The sequence below is a fragment of the Cyrtonyx montezumae genome, unplaced genomic scaffold (assembly GCF_038088225.1).
Source record: "Cyrtonyx montezumae isolate F1298 unplaced genomic scaffold, pur_monq_1.0 scaffold_9, whole genome shotgun sequence".
Taxonomy (NCBI): domain Eukaryota; kingdom Metazoa; phylum Chordata; class Aves; order Galliformes; family Odontophoridae; genus Cyrtonyx; species Cyrtonyx montezumae.
This window is the reverse complement of record NW_027072100.1, coordinates 8,148,150-8,174,391: the sequence shown is the minus strand read 5'-3', so window position 1 is coordinate 8,174,391 and position 26,242 is coordinate 8,148,150. Positions and strand designations below refer to the sequence as shown.

Genomic DNA, 26,242 nt, shown 5'->3' with positions numbered 1-26,242 from the left:
AGGAAAAGGAAAGGAAAGGAAAGGAAAGAAAGGAAAGAAAGGAAAGGAAAGGAAAGGAAAGGAAAGGAAAGGAAAGGAAAGGAAAGGAAAGGAAAGGAAAGGAAAGGAAAGAAGAAGGAAAGGAAAGGAAAGGAAAGGAGAAGAAAGGAAAGGAAAGAAAGAAAGAAGAAGAAAAAGAAGAAAGAAAAAGAGAAGAAAAGAAGAAAGAAAAAGAAGAAGAAAAGAAGAAAGAAAAGAAAAGAAAAGAAAAGAAAAGAAAAGAAAAGAAAGAAAGAAAGAAAAGAAAAGAAAAGAAAAGAAAGAAAGAAAGAAAAGAAAAGAAAAGAAAAGAAAAGAAAAGAAAAGAAAAGAAAAGAAAAGAAAAGAAAAGAAAAGAAAGAAAAATGTTTGTGGGAAATGGAGATGCAATTATATTAAAACATTGCCTTTTCTGAGATGTAACAGCAACAAAAATTACACGCAGATCAAAGAAAAAGGAGTCTGTGTTCAGGGACAACTCAAAAATAATACGGAGCAGTTGCTGAGCAACTTTCCAGTGCAAAGCCTTGGTTTGTTTCTGGTTCCTCGCCCATCTGTACAAGAGAGATGGTGTCTACTATTTGTCAAAGGAAAGTCTGTGTGATTGCCTGAGTACAATTAGATCCATGGTCTTTGCAAACAGCTCCTGTCAGTCAACCCTGAGCCATTGATCTTACATCTCAAGCACTTACTAAAAAATAAATTGTACTTTTTTCATCTAATCAACTATTAAAGATCCTTTTCTTCCTTTTAGAGGCTGGGTAAATAAAATTATTCCATCAGAACTTGCTTAATAATTATTCCGAACGCACGGTAGACCAAATCCTGAGTACAAAGCAATGACTCAGAAACCAAAGGATGATTTCTTTTTCCTCGGGTCCTCTTTTTTGTTGTAGTATCTATTCTTCCAAAAGACGTTCACATAATTTGGTGCACAGAGCTAAATGCAGTTCCTTAGTCAGGGCACTGTCTGTTATCTGCATGTGTGCCATGGGGATCTGCCTGCTCCAAAGTGGTGCCCAAGGATTTCATCTTCCTCCTTCTGATGTGGTTCGTCCCTCTCCAGTTTTTGTGCCGCATCTGTTACAGATGCAAAACCACATTTGTGCCCTGAGGAAGGACAGCGAGTTTTGATCCATGGAGATTCACTGGCATCAGGAGAGCAGTAATGCAGGCTGCTGTCAGAGGTCTGTGGGGCAGATGCCATGACAACTTGGTGGCAGGGCTGGGATGAGCCAGCACAGGCTGGGGCACAGCTCAGGTGGTTGAGGAGAGGTTTACACCACTGAGAGCCACAGAAATAGGATGCTTCCCTTCGTTTTGTCACAAAGTGAGTAAACCTGGCACTCCAACAAGAGGAATTAGCGGGCCTGCCTTGGGGCTGGTGTAGGTGAGATGGGCAGGGAAGATGATGTGTGTGGTCAGCTCCCTGCCAAAGCACATCTGAAGCACAGCACAGTAACCCTGCAGACCCTGCATCACGGCCGGGGAAACACAGGACACAGAACCCACAGCTCCAGCACTCTGCCTCAGCATGCAGACACGGGGGAACCCTGCTTTGCATCGGGATGGGATGGAGGAGCAGCACCTCCTCCCAGGGGCCAAACCCGAGGCAGAACAGATGCTTGACCCACACCAGCATCGGCACAGCATGCCTTGCCCTGCTATTTCCCATGGTTTTTTCTTTTAAATGCCCCTTGGAAAGCAGCGGAGCTGGCCCAGCTCTGCCTCTTGGATGCTGGCATGCTGCCACCCTCTAATTAAGTCTGCTGCTATGTCTGACATTGGAGGCAGCGCTTCAGGTCGGTGGGAGGCTGTGGGAATCACACAGAAATCAGGTGGCTGTGGAGTCACAGGATGGCTGAGGTGTTCAGGCTAAAACAGCAGAGTAATGGTGCCAGTATTACCACTCTCACTGATCAGACCCAGCCAGAGCATGGAAAAACTCCTTTGCCTACAGGGAAGAGGTTGGCTGGGAGCAGAGAGCATTGCTTTGAAACCCAAATCCTCACTTGTGGCACAAGTCATGGGGAAACTGCCGCCACAGGGCTCTCTTACATCTCCTGACACCAAAGTGAAAGAAGAACCATTTCCAGTACAGGTTTCCAGCAGCCATTGGCAGCACCCATAGTCAGCTGTGTCCTGCAGATCGGCTAAAACTTGAAGTGGGTACTTCGGAAAATCATTTTCTCATTGCAAAGTGCTTTGAGATCTTGACTGGGAAGTGAGACTCTGCCTCCAACAAGTCATCAGCAGAAAGAAGAGAAAAAAGTCTGCCCGAGGTTGGCCTTCTGTCAGTGCAGAGCGTGGTGGGCAGCACCCAGTGATTTGGATTCTGCCTCTCAATTTGTGTCAGCTGTACCCTGCTGCCCCAGAGAAGCTAATCTCTGCCTTGCCCCCATAGGACAGCCTGATTTAGTCTGCTCTGCCTGCAGATAGTGCCTTATACAGAACAGTGTTGCAATTAAACATTTTCTCTGCTCTATGCTAATGAGAAACAGGAAGAGCTATCAGAATGCACAATGGCAGATAATTACAGCCAAGCAATTACTGACACAATCCTTTCTCCTTGTCTTCACGCTGCTTTTTCCACTGCTCAGTGAGCAGAGCTGTGAGTGCGGGGCTGTGGAGTGGCCCCTGGAGGCACAACCTGCAAGCAGACCCAGATAAGCACATTTTTATACATGCAAGCTCAGACAGAATGGCTTTAAGACAGTGCCATCATATTCTCATATGCTGAGTGTCATGTGAGTGCCTTCCTCTCGCTCCCAACCTGCTTGCAGACAAGCAGCATCTGCAAAGCCCCACTCTGGGTACTATGAACAGCACTGGCAGTGTGTGATGCTCTGTTAACTAGCAGAATTATGAACTCTATTTCAAAAAATCCTCCTAGATCCAACCCCACACCATTACTTGAAAAGTGATGGTGGTTTGAATTAGACAGTTCATCTTGAGCAATTAATTTATCACTGTGCTCTGCATCCACCTCACGCCATGCTGTCAGAGCACACAGAATGACAGCACAAAACAAAAAGGAGAAGACAGGATGTGAACCTTCCCTGCAAACCTGAACTCACGGAGGGAAATGAAGCAGGTGCTCCTCCCCCAGCCCAGTGCCCTGCCCCAGCCGCAGGTCTGCAGCTCGTTCCAAGCTTCATTGCTCTTCTTCGTTTTCCAAGCAAACAGCCAAGGAATCCTTCACTTGCATAGCACCAAGATAGACTTCATTAGTTAGCACTACCTGCAAAAATTGCACATCGCAGACTTTGGTCTGTTTGACAGTAATTTTCAAGCTCTGCAGTGTCTCTTGTGCCCTGTGAAAGAAAGGAAAGAGGAGCAAGAGAGACAAGTAGGGAATTATCACTCACTTCGCGCTCCCTGCTGGTTGGCATTGTTTCACAGCCTCAGCTCACTGAGACATGGGGAAGGACAGAGCCAGCAGGGTTTCTGTGGCTGTTGGCCTTGGGATACCCAAGTACGGGGTTCTCAGTCAGCCATAAAGGAGAGCTGACTCCCAGGATCCCTAAATTCTGTCTTGTGTAGCATGCAGGCGAGACACTGAATGATTGTCACCTCTTGAAGGCATCAGCTCAGTGACCTGTGCGTTACTGGCCAGACAGACAGAACGACAAGGGCAGAAGTGCTCCTGAAGGAAGACCTGGCTCCCACACTATGTGGCTTTGTACCTCTGGTGTGGTTCACTCCCCCTGCTTACACTGGAGGTGCCTAACATTATTTCTTGTCCTTGGCCTCCCCCAGTTCACGGCATCCTACCTGCACAACAGCTGCACCCTGCTTTGGGGGACAGACCTGCGGGACCTGATTTCTTACTGAGGATAGGAAGACTTTCAGTCTTTTGATTTTCCTTTTTTCCCACGGTTCATTCCAGCACATTCTGAACTCAGTGAGATCCCAATAACTGTTGAGTTCAGTGGCAGCTCTGTCACACTGGAGCCTCCTGAGATGGCTGAGCTGAGTGGTTTCATAAGAAGAAGAGCATCATAACTGCAGTGAAGAAAATGAGAATCCTGTTACAGGCAGCAGCAGCAAACTCCCTCTCTTTGCAGAGGAACGGAGGCAGCACAACAGACCAGAAACCTTGGCAAGCACCAGGCTGGCTGGTGTAGCAGCTCTTGTCGCTGAAATGTCATTCATTGCAAGCTAACCCAGTAAACGGAACTGCTTCGGGTTCCAGCTCCTCTCAGGACCCAGGAGAGCTCTAGTTTCTTTGTGCTCTACTATTTCTCTGTACCAGTCTGACTCCAAATTACTGGCTTGTCTGGAAGCCAAAGCAGCCCAGGAATGCATATTAGTTCCTGGAAGAGGGAGGACAGGTAAAAACATCCTGGGCATTGTTGCTACTTCTCCTGCAGCAAGCTGATAATTCCTAAATGCTTTGCCTTCCTCCTGTCACTGTAATCCCTTTAATCCCTCCTCACCATGCCTTTATAGTTGGATGCCTGACACACTCCCTATTAGTCTCTGCTGACTTATAGCAAACATCAAATGGAAGCCTGAAAAGATGAGGAATCAGTGACCAGTGAAGCATAGTTCAGAGTCTGGGAGGAAATGTGTGGCAGAGAGGGCAGCATCCCACTCCTGGCAATCTTCTGGCCTGTTCAAGCATGGAAAAGAAGGGCAGAGGAGCCAAGGGTGACCATGACTCATGAGTGGGACAAGGAATCCAGCAGAGCTGATGAGGGCTTGACCTAGCTCCAAAGGGCATCTTACTTAAAGTTCCTGCAGACCTGCTAGGAATGAAATCAGCAGCATCTCCGGGGACTTTTGTCTGCTTTTTATCCTCAGTATGTGTGGGTTGAGCTCAGGGTGAGCCCTTCTGATGAAGGTATCAGTCACCACCTGGGACTGTATGGTGATATTTCATACAGCGGGTGCAAAGGCAACCTCAGTCCAGCCAAGCCAATTCTGTCTGCATCTCCTCTTGCACCTCACTGGCATCTCCTTCCCATCCTTCTGGGTGGCAGAGTGGAGGTTTTGATGTGATAGAATTACAGAATGGCTTAGGTTGGAGGGGACGTTAGTGCTCATCCAGTTTCAGACCCCTGTGATGGGCTGGCTGCCCACCCAGCTCTCACTGCTCAGGGCTCCATCCCACTGGGCCTTGAATGCCTTGCCCTGTCCTCTCCTCTCATGAGAAATCCACACACTTCAGATAAGGTCTACATCCACCATGTTGGTCTCTGGTGACAAGCCAGGAAAAATCGCCTTTATATTTCTGCTTGGAAAGCATCTGTAGGAAAGGGAGATATCCTTTCCTTTGTGTTGCACACAGTGAACCAATATGGTGACATCCTCACAAGAAGGAAGAGAATTGGGCCCACATTGAGTGGCAGTAATGAATTAAATTGAATTAAACTTTGATACGTGTGAAAGATATTTTAGTTACTATATAAAGTGTTATAATTAATTAGTCCAGGAAGTCTCTTAAATATTACATGAGGTTCCCAATGGGTTTCCTGCCTGTGGGCCCCCACAGACCAGCAGGGATTGAGGGAGCTGACATTTGCAGATCTTCTGCCTCAAGAACCTCATGGCAGCTCTGAAGAAAACCATGGGCACCATAAGTGGGCTTAAACTCTATTCCTCTAATTGCTTAATGTCATTAAGGCTTATAAAGTTTGATTAAGCATTAAGGAGCGCACAGCTCTGCAGCTTGCACAGAAGCCCAGCTCATTTCTCTACAGCTGCTCCATGTTTATGTCCACATGAGAACAACATGAGAAGCTGTTGAGAAGTCCTCACTCAGCTCCGCACCTGCACTACTTACTGCCATCAGAAGTGCTGGGAGTGAAGTCCAGCCTGTTAGTTTTTTTTTTTAACCATCTCCTAACACAGTACCAAATGTAACTGAGAATTTTTCGACACAACTGTAATGTTTACTCTGCCACGTGGCAAAATGCTTCCGCCACTGATTACAGCTGTTTATGGGTATCATGTCTCATTATTCAGACCCTGCTGTCTCTCTCTGAAAACATCTATGGGCCTTAACAGCTGCTGCCAATTCAATCCAAGCTGACAGATGCAGGATGACTTTTGGTTTTATTCCCCCTGTGCTCTGAAATTTTCATTTCAAAACACAATATTAAATTGGCCTTGACAAGAACCAGGTGCTGACTCTGATCACAGTTACTGCATTACTCATCGTGCTGTACCCGTTTTCCTCCCCCAGAGCAGCAGCACTCAGCACTTCCATGCTCACAGTAGTCCCGTTGGTTCCCTAAAACTAGAAACATGGCTTTATATCCAACACAAAATTTGCTCCCTTCAGTCTCTTGCTCAAGAGCTCCGTTTATTCCATCCTCAGCCGCTCTGGGCTCTCTTCTCTGTGCTGCGTTGCCCTTAACCTCACCCAGGCGTGCTGCTAACTTATGAGGGGATCTCAGAAAAGGGAATTTTCCAAACTGAATAAACATTTCTTATGATGAAAGACAGAAGAAAAAGAAGTAAAACAAAGGGATGGGCTTCATAGCGACAGATACTTGTGTGAATGCCAGACCACTTTCAACCTTCATCAGTAAAGGCATGAATACAAAGAGGTTATTAAATCATCTCTTTCTTTAAAGTTTGTTTCACAGACAAGCTGGCTCCACGGGGCAGAAATAAGCAGTGGAAAAAAGGGCAGTAATGCAGAGCTGTAACAGCATCTCGTGGAGGTGTGGGCCTTGCTGTGCCCCCAGCCTGTCTCCCTTCTCGTGGGAGGAGCGGAGCCTTTGCTGTGATGCTCTCACTTGTAAGAGTGCAAAGATAGACACACATCAAAGAGAAGGTGTCACAAAAGCTCTTGTTTCCCCTTTAGACCTTCCTGGTACTGTGTGTTCTGATTTCCTTCTCTCCTTTGCAGAACACAGATATCTTTTTATTTTGTAATTGCAATGATTCATATCTGAACCTGCACTGAAGTGTAAGTCCTTCTGTGCAAGGGTGAGAGAGGCTGATCAGCATCCCAAGGACACCAGGCCATATGGATTACGAATAACCCCTTAATCATTAGCACCTTGTGTACTGGCCTTGATGGGTCTACGCCAGGAGAAACGGGAGCTTCATCTCTCCCCTTCATGAAGAAGCCAGCAGGAGCAGCACAGGCTGCATATGCTCCCACACAGCTGAGCTCATGTGATAGTGAAGTATTTTGCCCCCCAGCAGTGGCACTTGTACTGATGTGAAAGCATTGTATGAGTCTGGAGCTGCAGCCGAGAACATCAGAGCACTGAAGGACAGCTGCACCTGGAACAGAGGGGCAGTGAATCTGTGAACCCTTCCAGCCAGCTGCTGCTGCACAGAGGTGGTGGTAATTCATAAGCAGAATGGGGCTGCCACCACCTCTACTGGTTTTGACAGGGGTACGTGAGAAAAATTTCAGGTCATGTATACTCCAGGACAAACCGAGAGACAGTGTCTTTTTGTTTTAATGATTCAGTCATAATTATCACTTCATCATTTGTAAAAGACCATAGCCTCTGGAGGTGGGAGGTGTTGTGAACTACGTAGCAATATTCAATCAGCCAGCTGCAAAGGAATATCCTGCCAGCTCCAGGTTTCTTACACTGGGAAGTTGTCTACGGGCCAAGATGGTGCTGTTTTCAACAAACACTTCAATATACTCCTCAGAGCTACAGAGACATTTCAGACCTAAGTGGGTAAGATAAAAATACCAAAGGAAGCCACCAAAAGGGTAAGGCAGTGTCCCAAGCCAGATGCATACAAAGCACGAACACGGCGGTCTCAGAGTGCTTCCCCACTGTGAGCAGCAGCAGCAGAGTGGGCAGCCCCACCAGGCTGAGCTGGTGCAGCAGCAGTGGTCCTTGGGCAATATTCAAACCCTGCAGTGACAAAGTTTGGGATAGACCCAACTCTAGAATCACGCCCAAAGATTTCCAAACACCAGAAAGCTGCCAAAGTTATTTGTCTCTTAGCCTGAAGGTTTTGTGTCATGGAGAAATGGCCTAGAGCAGCCATTCTTACAAAGTTATTCACCTCTTATTCACTCATTGCTTGAATCTGAAAGAACGTTGGAGTTCAGATATCACTTTCAGTATAAAGCTGCTCCAAAATAGACATGGATTGCCCTTGTCTGTTTTAAAAGACATAGAACACCTGTGTAATTCACATCCAAGCTAAATGCTTCTCAAAAATAAAGCAGGGAAGGAAGTAGAGGGGAGGAGAGCACACAGTGCCCTTGGTCAGGAGCCCCTGGGACTGAAAACACATATCAGCAGCAGAGCTGCCCCTGAGCTCCTCACCCCTGCCCTTCTCTGAGAGCTTCAGGCACAGGGCTCCAGCACAGCTGCAGGAAACACTACTTTAGCACATCTGAGACATCCCAGAACTGGGTTGATTGGTGAGCTCTGGGTTAGGACCTCTACCCTGGCTGTCTGTATCTGTGTGAGGACTGAGTGGTGCACGGCTCTGAGGCTCCCGAGGCCATGAAGGGAACCCTGATGTCAGGCTCATCGATACTCCCAGTGAACACATGTAAGCACTTAGGGATACATGACATCTACATGTGACACATGCACTGCATAAGCCAGCTCAGAACATTAGCCATTGTACCATCTGCTTCCACATCCACATGTAATCTGCTAATTACCCTTTCTAGGCTGGCTGGTTTCCTTAGTTTCATTACCGAAGCAGCATGATTCCAGAAGTACATTAGATATATAGCTGTCCTTCTGCTGAAGCAAGAGAGAAACATTCAGAGGAGGAAAACCCTGTTCTGCTCATCTCTGCCATCCCTTACTGGTCTAAGTGCCAGGGAGGTCACCCTGGTTGATTGAGAACTGTCCATGTAACGTGTTGGAATCCCTTTGCAAATTACCTCAGGACCAAAGAATGATTTCTGCTTCTGTTCCGATGGAGCAAACTGAGCAACGACTGAGAGCCAACCAGCAGCTCCCAGCGGTAGTGCCGCCGCACTCACGCAGTCATTTGGAATTCATAGATGTCTTAATGAATACTAACGATTGCCTGAATAGCTAGGCATCTCAGCGCGACACGGCAAGCAGCCTCCGTATGGAAGTGTTGGCCGTGAGACGTCCTCATCCCGCGCACATCCCACGCACAGCCCCGTTCTCCGTCCTCGGCAGCGCTCCCACGCGCGGCTCCACGGGCACACAGTGACCTCCTGTGTCGGGACAGTGCCGTGGGGGCTGCAGGCCGGCACAGCGATGGTGCTGCCCTGCGCACCCCACGCTCTCCTCCGTCACCTCCAGCGGAGCTGACGGGACCCGGAGGGCATCTTCACTCCTGCACGCGGACCGTGGGCTTCACCGCGGTCGGTGCTTCGTCCTGGAGCACGGCTAGCTGAAAAAAAGCTTTCAAACAAAAGTTGCTCTCTTAACTATGAAATAAACACAGAAGCGGAGGGAGGAAGAAGCGTGAATGGACACCCTGCAGCTGGAAGCGGGGGGCGGGGAGCCCCGGTTTGCAGGTCGTGTGCTGCGCAGGGGCAGCTCCCGTGCGGCTGTGCCTTTCCCCCGCTGCTTCTGAGGGGCGTGAGCAAGAGCATCGCTGCCTTCCCCCACCCCCCCGGGGGCTGCTTTCTAATGAGGCGTTTACCTCCACACCTCGACGTTGGGGCAGAGACCGTCGGCTCTCCCCACGGCCTCTGTCTCTGGGAGGACGCTTTGGAGGAGATGCGGAGACGTTCCTAGCGGGACACGTGTGGATACTGCGGAGGGATCGAGGGAACGGAGGGGAAACGGGAGCGAGGGGACGGCGTCGCGCGGCGGGGATGCTCGGGGCGGCAGCGGCGGGGAGCGCGGGGCTGCAGCCCGGCGGGGCGGGAGGCGGGGCCGGGCCGGGCCGGGCCGGGCCGGGGAGGGGCGGAAGCCCCGCGGCTGCGGAGAGGTGCGGACCATGGAGAGCGGCGGGGCGCTGAACGGCTCCGCCGCCGCCTCCGGGCGCTTCGCGGCCGCCGGTACCGCGGTGCTGGGAGCGCTTATGGCTCTGCTGATCGCCGTCACCGTGGCCGGCAACGCGCTGGTGATGCTGGCTTTCGTGGCGGACTCCAGCCTGCGCACCCAGAACAACTTCTTCCTCCTCAACCTGGCCATCTCGGATTTCCTAGTAGGTAAAGTGCCGCCTGCAGCCGAGCGACGCGCCCGAAACTTCGCGGAGAGGGCAGAGCAGCGCGGGGCACGGGGGCTCTCCCGTCCCGCAGCCCCGGGTCCCGTCCCGCAGCCCCGGGTCCCGTCCCGCAGCCCCGGGTCCCGTCCCGCAGCCGTCCGCCGCTCTCCGAGCGCTCTGCCCCGCGTTGCCCACCCGCAGCCCTCGCCCTGGGGTGGGAGAGCCCGGGGAAGCGCACGGGCGGCGGTGCCGCTGCGGATCGGGCCCCGCGAGTCCGAACAAACGGAGGTTCTGTTTGCAGGTGCCTTCTGCATTCCCTTGTACGTGCCCTATGTGCTGACAGGGAGATGGATCTTCGGGAGAAGCCTCTGCAAACTCTGGCTGGTAGTTGATTACCTGCTCTGCACCTCTTCGGTCTTCAATATCGTGCTGATTAGCTATGACAGATTCCTCTCGGTGACAAGAGCGGTGAGTCCTGGCACGGCAGCCGGGAGGGGAATAGCTCTCTTCCTTTTATTCTCCAGGCTCGCTGCAATAATTAAAAGCTTTTTGAATCCTCCCCAGGATTGTTAATCTTTCAGCCCGGTGATGGAAAGCAATAATTATCCACAAATATCTAATTCAGTTGTGGTTTCCGATTAGTAGTTCTGGTGTACTTCAATCATAGCCCATTGTGCACATCTTCCTTAGCAGATGATGGGAAGGCAGACCTGCTGTAACTTGCAGGGATCTGAGGACAGACATGCAGGTTGCAGTCCTAAAGCTGGGGAGATTTCAGTTCAGCTCAGATGCGTGGGTACTACGAAGGGAGGTGACAGTGGCCTTTCTCAGGCTGATCAGGGTTTGTTTGTGAAGTGCCTCAACCAGTTGTGTGTGTAGCCATACTTAGAGAAAGGTTTCCCTACTGCAGGTCTCCTACAGAGCCCAGCAAGGCAACACCAGGAGAGCAGTGCTGAAGATGGTGATGGTGTGGGTATTAGCATTCCTGCTTTACGGACCTGCCATCATCAGCTGGGAGTATATCTCGGGTGAGAGTATCATACCCACTGGGGAATGCTATGCTGAGTTTTTCTACAACTGGTACTTTCTCATGACAGCCTCTACGCTGGAGTTCTTCACCCCTTTTATCAGTGTAATGTTTTTCAACCTGAGCATTTACCTGAACATACAGAAGCGTGCCAAATCACGCCTGGATGTTTTCCACGAGGTGCACAACCAGTCCATCTTCGCCGAAGAGATGGAAATGAGCCCTGAAGCAAAGCTTTCTCCGAAGTGCTACAAGTGGGAGCAGAAGGAGCCAGCTGAAACCCTCGACCTCCCTAAGAGTGAAGCACAAGCAGCAGCCTCCACTGGTGCAGACGACCTGCTGACAGCCAGCGTGGGGAAATCCCAGTGCTGCATCAAAAAGGGCTGTAAGGATTCGGCATCCACTCTGTCCTTAGAGAAGAGAATGAAGATTGTTTCCCAGAGCATGACTCAACGCTTCAGGCTCTCCAGAGACAAGAAAGTAGCCAAATCGCTGGCAATCATCGTGGGCATCTTTGGAATTTGCTGGGCACCGTACACCCTCCTTATGATTATCCGTGCTGGCTGCCACGGCCACTGCATCTCTGACTACTGGTACGAGACTTCCTTCTGGCTGCTGTGGATCAACTCAGCTGTCAACCCTGTCCTGTATCCTCTCTGTCACTACAGCTTCAGGAGAGCTTTTATTAAACTCCTCTGTCCGAAGAAGCTGAAGATTCAACCTCACGATCCCCTGCAGAACTGCTGGAAATGAAGCCAGCCCTGGGCGTGGGAGAGCCTTTGTGACACAGGTGTAGTATTGCTTCTCCAGGAGTCGGGACCACCGGTGTGCAGCACGTGAGGAAAGCAGCAGGGACATCACTGTTAACTTACGCCAGTTCATCACCAACGAAACCGAGCAGAACAGAAGGGTGTAGAGGTTGTTTGGTTTTTTTTTCCTTTTTGACGTTAACCACAGGCAGTGATACGCGTCCTCCACCTGCACAGCAGAGCTCTGCTGCCACCTAGTCAGCCTGAGCAGCACCAACGTTTTGTTGGAGTAAGAAACCCAGAAAATAAATACCTGACCAAAACCCACTGGACTAAATTACAGTTTACATGATTGCAAACCTGATTTTTACCACAAACGTGTTCTGTTTTGTTCTCTTTTCACTTAAGCGATTATGAGACGATACAGCAGGAATGAGCCATGAAGAAAAAATGCCTCATTTGTCATTACTGCTACAGCTGTAAGTTAGACCCTCATTGCATATGCTGCAAGGTATGTCCTTTCCACTCTCCGAGAAGGGGCACATCTCTGCCCCAAGGAGCCTACAGCCAGACTTCCTTTTGAAGGAGGAGACCTTGATCAAGCTGATTCAAGCCACACAAATAGCATTTTTTACTTTTTTTTTTTTTTTAAGCAATCAGCCACAGACAGAACACCAGATTCAAGAGACCAGGGCTCTAACCTAGCATGAGATATTGGGCATTTTATCTCTACTTCCCATCTCATTCTTCGTCATACGTGCCCACGTAGACTTGATGAGCTCTTTGGGAACAGGCAGTATGACCACAAAGCCAAAGACTGACTCCCCACTTCTGCTGGTACTGCTCACTGCTGTGGTAATACAAATACATCATCAGTTGCCATGGAATGCACTTGTGTGTAACAGTATTGCAAAATAAGCTTGAGATCTTAAGTCTGAAAACTATATTTATAAATGGAAACTCAAATGCTGTGAAGTAGCACCCACAAGCTTATGATGCTGTGATTGCCAGTTACACATAGCTGTTGCGAGCAGTTTCTTGGCTGTTGCTAGGAATAAAAGAAAATGCTATCCAACTTTATTCCAGTGACGTTTGTTGAGTAGGTCAATATTGTCATCTGAAGTCAGGTTTAACTCATGTTTTGTGTATATGGTATTGCAGTCTTGTGACAAGTTCTGTCAGACCATTACATGTGAACTAAAATATGTTTTGAAGTAACTGCACTAAGAAATGCCAGCACGCACTGTTGATCCTCTTGTAATTTCCTGTGTCTACAACCTTCTAAGAACCCCAATAAAGTACTTTTATACAAAGTTTGCCAAATATTTCATGGTAAACAGGATGTTGTTAGGAATTATGAAATCAAAACTTATGTATTTGTCTGAGGAGACAATTAGAAGCTCCTGAAACAGCTGCAGCTCTTTCACTGCTGATTAAATGGGGTCTTGATATCACCCAAAGTTGTTGGTGGTGCACCCACTGCTTTATTATTTTTTTTATTTTTATGGTCTCTGACTGCTGTATGTGCAGGAGATGCTCAACACATTTTCAGATCAGAACTGTGTGAATTGCAGCCATAGATCCATCCTAAAAAGAACATTAGTTTCTCCTGTTTCCTTTTCCTTATCTCCCCAGATTTCTGCAGTGTTCCCATCGCACCAATAATGTTTTAATTGCATGAAAGTGATATCAATGTGAGCAAAAAATAGTCCCCAGGTTAACAAATTATTAAATAAGATAGGAGCAATGCATCATTTTGCTATAAACTAGTTTCTGGGAAAATATAATTCAGGAATCTTTTAGAATTCTTCACGGCAATTGTCTGTTCTTGTATGAGAGATCACATATGCCCGTGCTTGTACCAACATGCACGGGGATGATGGAAATAAACCTGTGCCTCAGCAATTAAACACATCCATGCTTCTTTAATTCCTGTGAAAAAGGACAATGCACATTGAGCAGGGTTTGGATTTTTAACATTGTGAAGTATTTGAAGTGTGAAGTAGTGGCTCGAGATATGCTGCTGTCATTACCGAAGAGAAAGAGAACTGCCACAGAGGTCAGCTGTGTGCACGTGCACCAAAACATCAACTGTTCAGCAAATGAAGCTTCCCTTGATTTTTATGGAGGGGTTATACATATTTTCAGCCACCGTTTTCAGAGAGAAAAGAAACATCAAAACCCCTCTCTGTATCCTATGGTTCTCAGAGATGACTTCTGAGAATTGCCTAAACTTTGCTGGAGGTGATTTTAGGCAGATTTTGCAGGGAAGGTGCTTGCATTCCTTCCTGGAAGTGAAGCTCCCACCTTGCCAAATACAAAGGAAAAGCAAGGATGCAGGGCTTGTATGTGAGCTCACACCCAAGCCTTCTTCTCCAACTGAAGCCTTCTGAGCTGGTATGAACTTTTCAGAGCAGCTGGTGACTAACTCAAACACGGCTAAAGTCTTATGTGAATTCTGCTGATGATTAGTGTTCAGATTAGATGTCTGTGTGCATTTGGCCTAAGGAACCTCCAGGCACGATCCAAAATGAACTGTGAAAACTGCAGCGCCATTAGAGAACGCAGAGCTTCACATCAACTAACCTACCAAAGCACTTGGATGCTTTTGCTACCAAACCTGCAAAACCATTGCCCTATTGCTATTGTCTAGACAGAAACCAAGCAGATAGAACCCATTTCCAATAAAAAACATGAAAGATGACCAACTGTAATTATAATATGCATCAGTTATGTGGAAGCACATAAGCATAGAGGGGAAAAAAATTACAGCTATTTCCAGAGAGAAATACCCAATTTATGCCTGGAGCATTAGTAAACAGTATTCACACAGTTGTAAATTGTCCCCAGATTTTTAAAGAAACAGGCTAGGTGACCTGCTGTAAGACCTGCTGGGAGGTGATGCCAGTGCTTTTCTCTTAATACAAACCTATGCTCCATTTACCACAGAACGTAAAGGCCAAAACAACGAGGCCTGCTGTCCCTCCCTGGAGCACTGTCTGCATATCAATAAGCTATCAAAGAACATTTTTCAGCATAGCTACTTCCCTCGTAGCTCCGTACTGCTTCTTCTCTAATCACCAACAATGAAATATCTCTTCACGCAGATAGAAGTCCCTGCTCCCACAGCCTCTCTTCTGAGCCCTTCCTCAATTATGGCTCCTTATTTGTTCTCCCTAACCTGTACTTCTATAAATGGCTTCATTGTCCCAGAGACACCGCTGAAGCTTCATTAGCTAGCTTAGGAGGCTATGGGAAAGAGACAATGCAAGAAGGAGCTTTTGTTGAAAAACACCTACCTGTGATAATTAATGAGATTTGCCAAGAGGGAAACTAGGAAGATGTAATTATATTCTGATACGAATGAGCACTAATGGTTTCCTTCCATGTTTTCTTGAAGTGAACAGGCATTCTTGTGGCAAAACTAGGATGGGAAGACACTAGGTTAGCAACCTTGACAGAGAGAAGTTTAACAATGTGACTTCTCAGAGGGAGGATTACTTTTTCACAACCCCAGCCCTGGTGCAGTGATACCACCACAACTTTTAAGTACAGACCCAGTCTTGAAAGAGACCATCTCTGCTCTAAAGGACTCCACAAATTGATGGAGCAAAATAAGGAGTATTATTACCTTTATTTCTGATGCAGGAATTGCAGGCAAGAAGTTTGCTAGCCATCATGGATGAGTGCCAAAAAGAGAAAAGCTTTTATTTTTATAGCTGTAGTCCCAGGTGCAGGAGTATTGCTTTTTACTGGGTATTTGCAAACCACACAGTTTTACTCCCTAATTTACAAGCCTCTTGCACAGTCTGAGTATAAAAGACAACCAATATTTAGTCCAATTACCAAACATTATGGGCAGTGCTAAGCATGCACATTCGTGAGGGAAGAACAGGACTGTTGTTTTTCCATTTGTAAAATACTGCAACCCAGTACAACGTAACAGGTGACTCAGATGCACCAAGCAGGACTCCTCAGTGTGTCCGAAAGCTTTTCTTACACAACAGAAACCTGTCCATAATTCCGAGCCCCACACCATAACATGCAGGGATTGTGTATCAGGGATGGCAAGGACAGAGCATGAAAGAAGTGATGGTGCACACGTGTATTAACACCACAGGAATCCATCCTGGGCACGTCAATGTTAAGTTCATGACAAACATGGAATTTTTACAGGCAGGCTGGGCCCACGACATGACACCTGTCCTTTTAAGTATGAAAACACACCTGTGATGCGGCACAGACTTCTGAATTATTTTATCACAGTATGCTAGGGTTTAGCAGCACAATTAATGCTAAGGAAACTGGCTAATAATAGCTAATAATCTCATTCAAGATCTCTCTGAGCACTCACAAACACACACGGATGATGGTCACTGCAAGGACACAGCAGAAAGGCAAATCAGCAGAGGACCAAAATGCCCAGCATACCTCACTGCTCTCACTGGGAAGAGCTCACGTGGACAAAAGTGCGCAGAACAGTTCATAAAGAGTTGAAATCCCTTAGAAATTCCCACTTGGAAATCCTACATGCTCCCAAGCTGTTTCAAAACGACCATCTCAAAAATAATAAAATAACCTTTTGAGTAATTTGCCTGGAACAAACAAGAAAAACAATCCCCATTCATTCATCTCTTGAGAGCAAGACCCACTTCAAAATGAACAAAAGACCAAGAATAAGAAAATCAACTATTTAAGGTCTTCATACCAACTCATTTGAATAACTGTTTTCATCTCGGCAATTAACTTACCTAATACTCACTTGAATAGTGTTGTTCAATCACAACTTAATAGGGAAAATTTCTGGTCAATATTAATCACTCACAAATATGGCATGAGAAGGCATCAAGACAGCACGTAATACAACAGAACTTCCTCCTCCACACCAAAGCAGGTGGAAGCATGAGCACCAGTGAGCCTAAATGCAAACTACAGGCTGGCTAAGGAAGTATTTGGTCTGACAGAATCTACCAAACTGCATCAGAAAAATGGATACCTTAACTAAAAAGAAGAGCAAGCACAAAACACTGTCTGAACAAGTTTCTTCTCTATTCCATTAGATCTGTGACCCCTGACAATTATTTTTTCCATCAATATACAAATACTGGGGCTTTATTAAAATAAAAGCAGGAAGAGCACTATTTTTAGCTTGAATAGTCACTGAAAGCATTTTGTACTCATTCATCAGTAATGATTGAAGTAACCTAGTTAGTTACATGCAATATTGGTTTTGTTCCAGACTAAATACATTAAGAAATTAACTTCTGTAGCACTAACTTCATTTAGCCTTAATACATAATTCTAGAACTGTTCCAGGCTGATCAGTTTCATGAGCCATTTGAATATACTTAGCGAGCATTAAAAAGTCACCATCTTTAGAGCACTTAATGATAATTCACATGAATGAGCAGCACCCGTTAATAAACTGTACATGTTGACATGGTGTGAAGGTTGTAAAAGCAGAGACCAGCACGAACAAGGACAAGGAGGTATTACAAAAGAAGGAAAAGGAGTGCTCACCCATCTCCAAAGATCTAGGTTCACTAGCTGCGCCCTCTGACTACAACACAGGCATTAGAACAGAGCTAGCACTGTACCCAGGTTTTCCAGACTCCAGGTCCTCTGCCTCAACACACATACCCTATGTGATTTCACAAGTCATGATGCTCCAGAGCCACATATGCATAGGGCACAACAGGAACTGGCACGCTTCAAAACCACAACTGCTGGCATAGAAATTACATTTAGGAACAGTTGTTAGTTTTTATTTCTCTAGATTGTCCCAATGTTTTCAACTTCCATTATATGCCTGGTGCCAGGGTGGGTAAATGAAGAAAACAAACATTTCCTAAAAACATCCAGTAAAAATGTCAATTTAATGCAGTGACCTTCTGTGAGGCTATTTTTACATGTGATAAATGTGTTCTGTCTGGACAAAGCAAACTAGCTGCCCAAACTCATCTACTTCATTCCTAACAGCAGAAAACAACAGGAAATGAATACCCAACAGTATGATTGCATGAATAAGATAATCAAATACAGATAGCCCATCTGTACTCTTATAGATAAGTCCTTGACAAGCAGTGTATAAGCAATTATACTGCCTCACACAAATATTTTTCTTCATAAGCATTTTCCATTCATAGTGGAAGACTAATTTATCTGGATTTGTACAGTGAATGGCTAACTTCTATCAGTGGTTGATGAGTGCGTACACAAAGGATGTACTGGGTGGGAATTCACATGTCCTTGGAAAACAGCTATGTTCCTTTCTCAATGGAAATTAAGCACTGAGGAAGCAAGTGTCAAGATTCAAATAAAAAACATTATTACAACTGAGTTTTTCCCCATGGTAAAATCCAAAAAACCCTTGATGTTTTCTAAGGTACTGACTATTACCCATGCATTCATGGTTCTTCAGTTATGAAGAAAAAGAGGCACCCACTGAGGATTTGAACAGAAGATCATTTGCCCTGTGACTGGAGTTTCGTCTCACTTTGCAGCCAGTGTCAATACGTCTGGATATAAGTGCATTACTAATGCATGCATTTTAAAAGGTGATTCAGCTTGCATAAAACATTCTCAGCATATGCAAATAAGCATTGATGCTTTGTGTCTTATTTTACCCAGTAACCAAGACATAAAATAACAGCATTTGAACATGCTGTAGTGCTCCACTTCAGTAAAAAAAAAAGCTAAGGGACTGAGGTCACCAATGTGTTATGCCAGTGACTCCAATTAAAATTAATGGCATGTTACCAGAATAGAATGGATTGTAACCAAGTTACCCATTACCTCTTACTGAAAATGAGCATGCAGAGATGAACAAGTTTTCAAACCATAATTACATGGTCCAGCAGTAGGGCTGGCCCCCTGTCGTGGCTCCAAGGAGATATGTATGTAACATGTGAACACTTCCATCTTGGTGACATAACATGATAGCAAGAGCCAGCTCAGACAAGGAACGCTCCAAGGATTCAAAGCAATACTTCATATCAACAAGGACAGAGGAAAAACAACCAACCAAAGAAACCAAGCCCTGTGTGTAAGAAATCAGGCACTGCTAAAGCTTCCTTGGACAAATCTCTTACATTGGAGAAAGAGAAGATGAAAACTTATTCTCAGTGGGAAAATGAAGGACAAACAAGCTCAATATTAAAAGCCTGATAAAAATCTCACTGCCTTTTTCTTACCTCAGCTGTACCTCAGAAAAAATGGGTACATCCCATACAACAAGCCTCAGAACTGCCCAGAATAAGAATCAAGAGTGCAGCCTGAAGGTGTCTTTGCTCTGTTATCGAGGGTTGCCAAATCACCCCTTATCATTACTGACACACATATATAACCTGCCCACAAACATGAATAACTTCAGTCCTCACAGACCTTCATAGCGCAGGAACAACAAATCCCCACTTAACAAGATGGGGAAACGTAACGGAGAGCATGTTCAGAAGCTGCACTGTGGAGACAGAAGACAACGAGACTGTGTTTTAAAGGCCAGGCACACAGCACTATTAGCACCAAGCTTAGCAGAATCAGGATGCAGTTTTAATTTATCCCACAGCCACGAGCATGAAGATGACACACCTCCTTACTGACAGGAGAGATCTAAGTTCCTTTCAGGGAAATGATGGAAGAGATGCCAAACTGAAAGCTCACCTACTCTCACTACACACAGTGGGTCCAGTAACAGACTATGAGGGCTGCTCTGAAAGTAATGCCTCCTACTTTGTTGGGTTGTCCCACAGAGGTGGATGTTGGTGGTGTGGCAGTAGAGATTGTTCCTACCAATGGAATGAGTTTCCTACAGGAGACCTTCATGCTAATACTGAAAGAGCACTACAGAGAAAGGTGACCCAAACTATCAGCTCTTCATAGGGCACAGTCATACCTGTTCAGCATTATCTTAAGAGACCTTTCACATGATGAGGTTACTCTATTCAATATAGATGTATTTGGACTACAGAAAGTTCAAGCTCCAAAAAACACCTGTTCCAACAGTAAAATCAAGGCAATCTGGCACTTTTTAATCAACAGATGAAAGGACGTGCTCCTGTAAAACCTCCTTGAACCCTATAAGCCTGTGGTTAAGAACTTGGTCTGTCAGAACAGGTGCCTCTAAACATTAAGAACAAAGAAACCAATTACATGATCCACAGGACATTCTGTTGAGCTGTCTAGCAACCTGCTGTGCCGTTTGCACATCGGTGCACAAAATGTTCTCCAGTGAAAGCACTGAGATGGTATGAGCACTGGGAAGTCAGTGTGAGATCTGAGTAAAGGGCGTTTAAAATGGTCTTTGTCATTCTCAAAATACTCAGACAGAACGTTGAGTATTTTTAAGTACCAAACAGTCTGCAAAGTTAAATGTTGCTGAAGAGCACATATAATAATAGAAAGGAAAACCAGTGAGGCCTAATAGTGCTGCATAAGCCCAATAAAAAGGACAGAACTGAACATAAACTTCCACCTAATTCAGTCTGGTAAATCCTAGGAGATGAAGCAAGTATGAAACAAAATGTGAGAGCCCCTCTGGGATCTTATGGTTTTATTTTTTCCTGATCATACCTGGAACAACATCACTGTTTATTACACAAAGATTGTCTCCCACACCCAATGAGATGCAAATACTCAGAAGGAAAATTTAAAAGAGGTAATTACTATTTTACTTTTTTTTTTTTTTTTAACTTAACAATTCAGGCATTCAAGTTACACTTGCTCTTTTTCAGAACAAAAACCTGCTGCTCTTAAGAAAGGGCACACACTTGCTTTCTCACACAGGCTAAGTTAGTTCTAATTCATAACATAATGACAGATCTCATCCCAAAAGCAAAAGGGTATGAGTTATTTTACTACAGAGACTGAACAAGACTGCTCCTCTGCAGTCACAGGCAGACAGAGGGAGGAAAAAAGGACACATTTCACAAGAGGCAAGAAAGCCTACCTGTTAAGGTTGCACCACCCATAAGAACTGAAGTATTTGACAGGAAACCAAACCAAACGTTCAAAGTGACAGAAGCAGAATTATCAGCTTTTCTGTAGAAAAAGCCACAGTTATAAATAAAAGTTCTCCAATTCCTCAAGGAGAAAACTTAACACATTTTGTACATAGTAAGTTAAATAAAAAAACACTTCCATCACAAAAGCAAAGCACTGCATTTATTTTGTAACGCCTAAGACACCTCAAAGGTGAATTAAAACCTTTCCACTGAAATCAGCCCAGAATCAATTCACAAGCTGTGTGAAATATGTTCAAAATAAACAATCAACAAAGAAAACAACACATGCAGATGTTATCTAATCAAATCAGGACTTGTTTTTCTTTCCAGAAGTTTGAAGTAGCTCTGGTTCCTACCACTTGACCGGGCTTTGCCCTTGTGATTGTTCTATTTTCACGTAAGTGTCATACAGCTCTTTCAAATGCAGCAACAGTTCCTCTAGGTTGTCTCCTGTCAACGCAGACAATGCAATGACTCTGTCATCTATCTTCTCTTTAAGAAGTGGTAGATTAATCCTGGACTCAGCAAGGTCAATTTTATTCCCAATGACAACACAAGGCCTTGCAGACAATCCTTCTTTATATTGCTCAAGTTCATATTTTAAGTCTTGCAGCTGAATCCATGGCTGAGACACAGAGAGATCCACCACATATAAAAGAAAGCAGCATCGTTCAATATGCCTTAGGAAGGCTATCCCGAGGCCCCTGTTCTGATGAGCACCTCTTATTAGGCCAGGAATGTCAGCAACTACAGGAAGAAAAATTTCACAGTGAATCCAACACACTTAACAGCAAGGACAAAGTCTTTCCCAATCCACTGCAAGTGTAACAGAATTATAACACAACACATAAATACTAAGGATACCTAATGTTACACCTATCTTACACCCCTTAGATTTAAGTTATTCCAATGAAGACAGAATTCAGATGGCTAGTTTGATATTGAGGTGATGTATAAGTGAACATGAAACAGGCTTTCGGTGTTCCTGTTATATCAAGTCTGAAGTTCCATACAGATAATTCAACAGAATTTCTAACTTACTTCTACAGCATTCAAAGATGAAGCCGTGTGACAAACCGCTATCAAGGTACACTCAGTGTGCTGTAATTTTTACCTGCTACTTGTTCATAGTCTTCATAGTGGACAATGCCGACATGGGGGTTTAGGGTTGTGAATGGGTAGGCAGCCACTGCTGGCTTTGCATTGGACAGTGCTCTCAAAAGTGATGATTTCCCAGCATTGGGAAAGCCCACCTGGAACACAAGCACTTATTAAAGCCACAGTTCAAGGTTAATCCCAATAATAATTGAAGAAAAAAAAGAAAGCTTTCACAGATATAGAAACATTCTCCCAGTAGGGATATAACATTAATTCTGCATCCTCTTTAGTTTCCTTCTTTTGTTGATAGCTGACTTTTCCCACAAAATAGATCAAATGTAGAAGGATCTCCACAGCTTTTTTTTTCCTGTACAATACTGAAGAACTAATTTTAATCCAAAAAAATATTATGTCACTTTGTCACTTCTCATTTCATCTGTGATCTTATTTCGTCTCCACATTGTACTGTTCATCTGTAGACTCTGCAGACAAAGCCTGCTGTACATATCAGTGAGCATTAATCATTCATGAACTTTGGACACTGCTTTTCTATAGATACAGTTGATTTTAGCAAAAGTAGGATGAAGCAGCAAGAGCCTGACAGCTCTGCGAATCACTTTGGACACCTTCCTACCAAATAACAGCAAGAAAGCATCAAGTTGCATCTCTAAACAAGCAAGCCAAAAGGCTAACTAAAATGTTATCAGACATTATTTCTTCTGTCAGTCAAATGTCATCCTACAATAGGGAAGCTGAATAACCACAGCAACACTCACCAATCCTGCATGAGCTGTTGTCTTCAGTTCCAAATGCAAGACTCTCTCCTGACCTGGCTCTCCTGGAGTAAATAATGTTGGAGCTCGCTTTTCATTGGAAAGAAAAAAGCGATTACCTTTCCCTCCAGCTCCTCCATAAGCTGCTACATACTCTTCACCATGCTGAGTGAGGTCAGCCACAGTTACCCCATCCTCCTTTACCAATGTACCTACAGGCACCTTAAAACAAAGACAGATTAACCTCAGTGTAGCACCTCCAACAAAGCCTGCTTCCAGTTAAGTTCTGTGTTTTGACTTCTCTAGGTTATTACCCCAAGAAGCAAAAGCAAGTCAGGATTGTATTTCAGTCAGATGTACCTTCCAACTAAGTCTAATTCTGATGAACAATGTAAAGAATTTTAATTTGCCTGTGTGCCAAGCAGCCCTGCTCCAGCAAGCAAGGCTCCCTGTAAAAATGTATCAGAGATATTCTCTTAATGAATCAAATGACTTTGAAAACGAGTAATGTAAACATCAATCTAACAGAGCAGCCACAACCTTAACTTACTTTAACATACACACATGCACCATTGGCTCCGTAACAGTTTTTGCTTCCTCCTCTCTCTCCATGAAAACCCTGATAGAAGGAAAGGACTGAAGAAAGTGATTTTATTTGCTGGTCAGCTGTAAAGCAAAAAACACGTGCTTTAGCAGAAGGCACTGTTTTAACAGAGCATGCAAACGAGAACACTTATCTTGACTGTTCTTTCCCTTTCTGAATACTGCATTAATGCACATCTGATTCACTGTCTCAACGTAGCATATCAGGGAACACTATCAGTGTAACTTGTGATGAAGTTTAACTGTCTTTACTTCTCTGCTTAGGTTTGTTAACCCATGCATTTCATGAAGTGGTTCATTCCAAAAGGTACACAGCCATTACAAAATCCCCTAGAAAACGTATTTGGCAGATTAGCACATTTTGCAGCAGAGTGGTAGCACAAGCTGCCTTACTTAGCTTAAGGGTAAAACATGTTGGGTTATCTTTATGCACCAGGTAGCAGTCACTAAAGCATCCACAAAATATCACAGTTTTTTCAAACGCTTCCTAGGAGACTCTTCTAAGGCTGTCAGTGTCATTGATATCCTTGTCACCACAGCTCATAACAAAGTGTAGGAGCAAAGACAGCATAAAAAGGAAGAACTTCTTCCTTGTAGAAACAAAAATCCAACCAAAGGTGTGAGCTAACAACAGGAAGTAAAACAGATCTGTTGAGTTTTACCTTTCAAAATGACGTGACCTCCATCACCACCATTTCCACCGTCAGGACCTCCAAATATTTTTCTAGGTTCACTATAAAAAGATTGCCCTCCTTCTCCTCCTCGTCCCCCAACCACACGCACTCTCCGGTGATCCACAAAATAGCGTGTCTGCAAAGATGATATTTGTTGCTTTTAAGTACAGTTTATCAGAGACAGTTCAACAAGCTAACTGCTATACAGAACTTAATGATGTGCAGATCTGCTCTTTTTGATTATGAATTCCACTAAACTGTTGAAAAAGAATCTCTGTTATCATCCACAGATTAAATACAGACTACAGAGTGTGTCTCTGAAGAGAAAGGGTAGCTGTTTATGGGTGTTTTTAAGAACTCCTTCAAACCACAGACAGTGTTGCTGCAACCTGATGAGGCAGGTACCAGAAGAGCAAGCTAGAGAGCTCGCAACAAGGAAAGTACCTCTCCAATACAACGACATGCTGCTGACACAGGCAGCTTAACAGAGCTACCGCATTACAAAACCATTCATGCAGATAAAGCGAAAAAAAAAAACAGACGGACAAGCTTCTAAAACCTGACCTAAAACGTACAGAGGACGTAGCGTCTGCGTGGAGGGACGTTCCCACACTGCTTTCTCCACCAGGCGATGAAAGCAACACAAACGTCAGCCTATTAACAACCAACACAACCACACGCGCGGAGCACAGCACGCGGGCGGGGCGGCAGTGCGGGGAACAGCTGCGGCCGAGCGCAGGGAGAGGAGCGGAGGGCCCGGCGTGCACTCACCAATTGCTTTTCCGAAAGGGCTCTTTTTTGTCTCAGCCGCCTGTTCTTTGAGCATGCGGAGTGAGTCGTGGAGAAAGCCCGCTGCCGGCCGGCCGCGGGTCCCCAAGCGGGCCGCCAGCACAGCCCCAACCCGCAGCGCAGCAGCATGGCACCGCCGCGCCCGCCCCGCCCTCACGCCGTGCGCATGCGCAGCGCCGTGCCGCCGGGCGGTGGGAAAGCGCGGGAAGAGCGGACAGCGCCTCAGCCCGCTGTGTGTGTGGGGAGGGGGGGGGGGTAGGTCCGCTCCCGTCTGCGCCGTTAAGAAAAGCACCACCAACTTCGCTTTCAGATTAACGTTTAACCCAAACAGTTTCCAAGCATTCTGCGTTACAAACCAGAAAACGGTTACAGTTGATGACAGAAGTCAAAATGCTGGCGTCACGCTGCTTTGCACATCGATACATAAAAATGGACAACACGTTAAATAAACATTTTTTGTTGCTGTTGTTATTAACAGTTAGAAATATTGACACCCAAAATCATGTATAAATTAGGAAATAAATGTACAAACTATTTCCAAAGTGCTCTTTCAAATACATTATATACACAACATTCAAGAAGTTCTTAATGTAAGACATTTCCGATTGGTGGGATGCTGCTGCTTCGCTCCAAGTGTCGTTTCTATTCTCTCCAAAGTATTTCAGCACTTTCAAAAGCCACGGAGAAGTCGCACTGCCAAGCTGGCCAAGAGCAATACCACATTCTGGCTCCCTGTGATGTTAATATTGTTGCAAAGAAAACAAACCTACTTCCTTTCCATTCCTTGATATTTGAGAGTACTTATGTGTATGAAAACACCAGCAGGGAAGATGAATGAAAGGAGGACGGACTGAGAACGCCTTCTGTTTGATCAGGAGTGAAAGGTATTAATGTTGCTGGGGCACTGCTTGGCCAACATCTGATAGCGAACTGTCCGGTGAAAGACTTCTCTACAGGAATCGATGTCCTGAAGCGAGAGATCTTTTGTTTTACTGTCTTGGCTTTTCAAAATATGCAGTACTAGACCTCAGAATCCTGTAAACACACCAGTGTATACAAACAAAATTCCTACAACAAAAGGGAAACTTACAGCGGACACTTCCAATTAATCTCCTATTAAAAACTGCTCATTGAGTATAACCACCCTACTCTTTCACCACAGAGAAGTTTGGACGTGTTATTTCATTCATCAGTTACAGAAGCGCTTCACAAGTGCTTTATTCAACACTTTATAAGGGCACATAAAATTGAGTAGAAGCAACTTCAGCTGTTCATACTGGCTTTTACATACATCCAGTTCATATTTCTACATTCTCCCTCTAGAGGTATTCTCTCCCTGGTTGACCCCATTAACAATTCACCCTCTGTATGAACAATATCGTTTCACAATTAAAGCTGAATTTGGCTGATTTCCTGCCTTTTTTCT

General features: G+C 45.2%; 2 protein-coding genes across 2 annotated transcripts; one reads left to right on the top strand and one right to left on the bottom strand.

Annotated features, from left to right (window-relative positions):
• Window positions 1–9,769: 9,769 nt before the first annotated feature.
• HRH3 (histamine receptor H3) lies at window positions 9,770–11,884 on the top strand. The gene is given in 4 exon segments (XM_065754242.1): window positions 9,770–9,884; window positions 9,887–10,108; window positions 10,406–10,572; window positions 11,015–11,884. Coding segments are annotated over 4 exon segments (1,374 nt in total).
• An 8,659-nt stretch (window positions 11,885–20,543) lies between these two features.
• MTG2 (mitochondrial ribosome associated GTPase 2) lies at window positions 20,544–24,962 on the bottom strand. The gene is made up of 6 exons (XM_065754108.1): window positions 24,799–24,962; window positions 24,016–24,163; window positions 23,301–23,416; window positions 22,754–22,972; window positions 21,994–22,132; window positions 20,544–21,626 (listed from the first exon to the last, which is right to left on the bottom strand). Exons 1-6 carry the CDS (start codon window positions 24,943–24,945, stop codon window positions 21,232–21,234), a joined length of 1,164 nt encoding a protein of 387 aa, XP_065610180.1. The 5' UTR covers window positions 24,946–24,962; the 3' UTR covers window positions 20,544–21,231.
• Between the last annotated feature and the right edge of the window lie 1,280 nt (window positions 24,963–26,242).

Excerpts from the sequence above, each read along its gene's own strand:
- MTG2 (XM_065754108.1), bottom strand. The coding sequence starts at position 24,945 with ATGCTGCTGCGCTGCGGGTTGGGGCTGTGCTGGCGGCCCGCTTGGGGA. Across the intron at positions 24,164-24,798 it reads CCCTTTCGGAAAAGCAATTG|ACACGCTATTTTGTGGATCA; the intron begins GTGAGTGCACGC and ends TCATCTTTGCAG. Across the intron at positions 21,627-21,993 it reads AGACTATGAACAAGTAGCAG|TTGCTGACATTCCTGGCCTA; the intron begins GTAAAAATTACA and ends TTCTTCCTGTAG.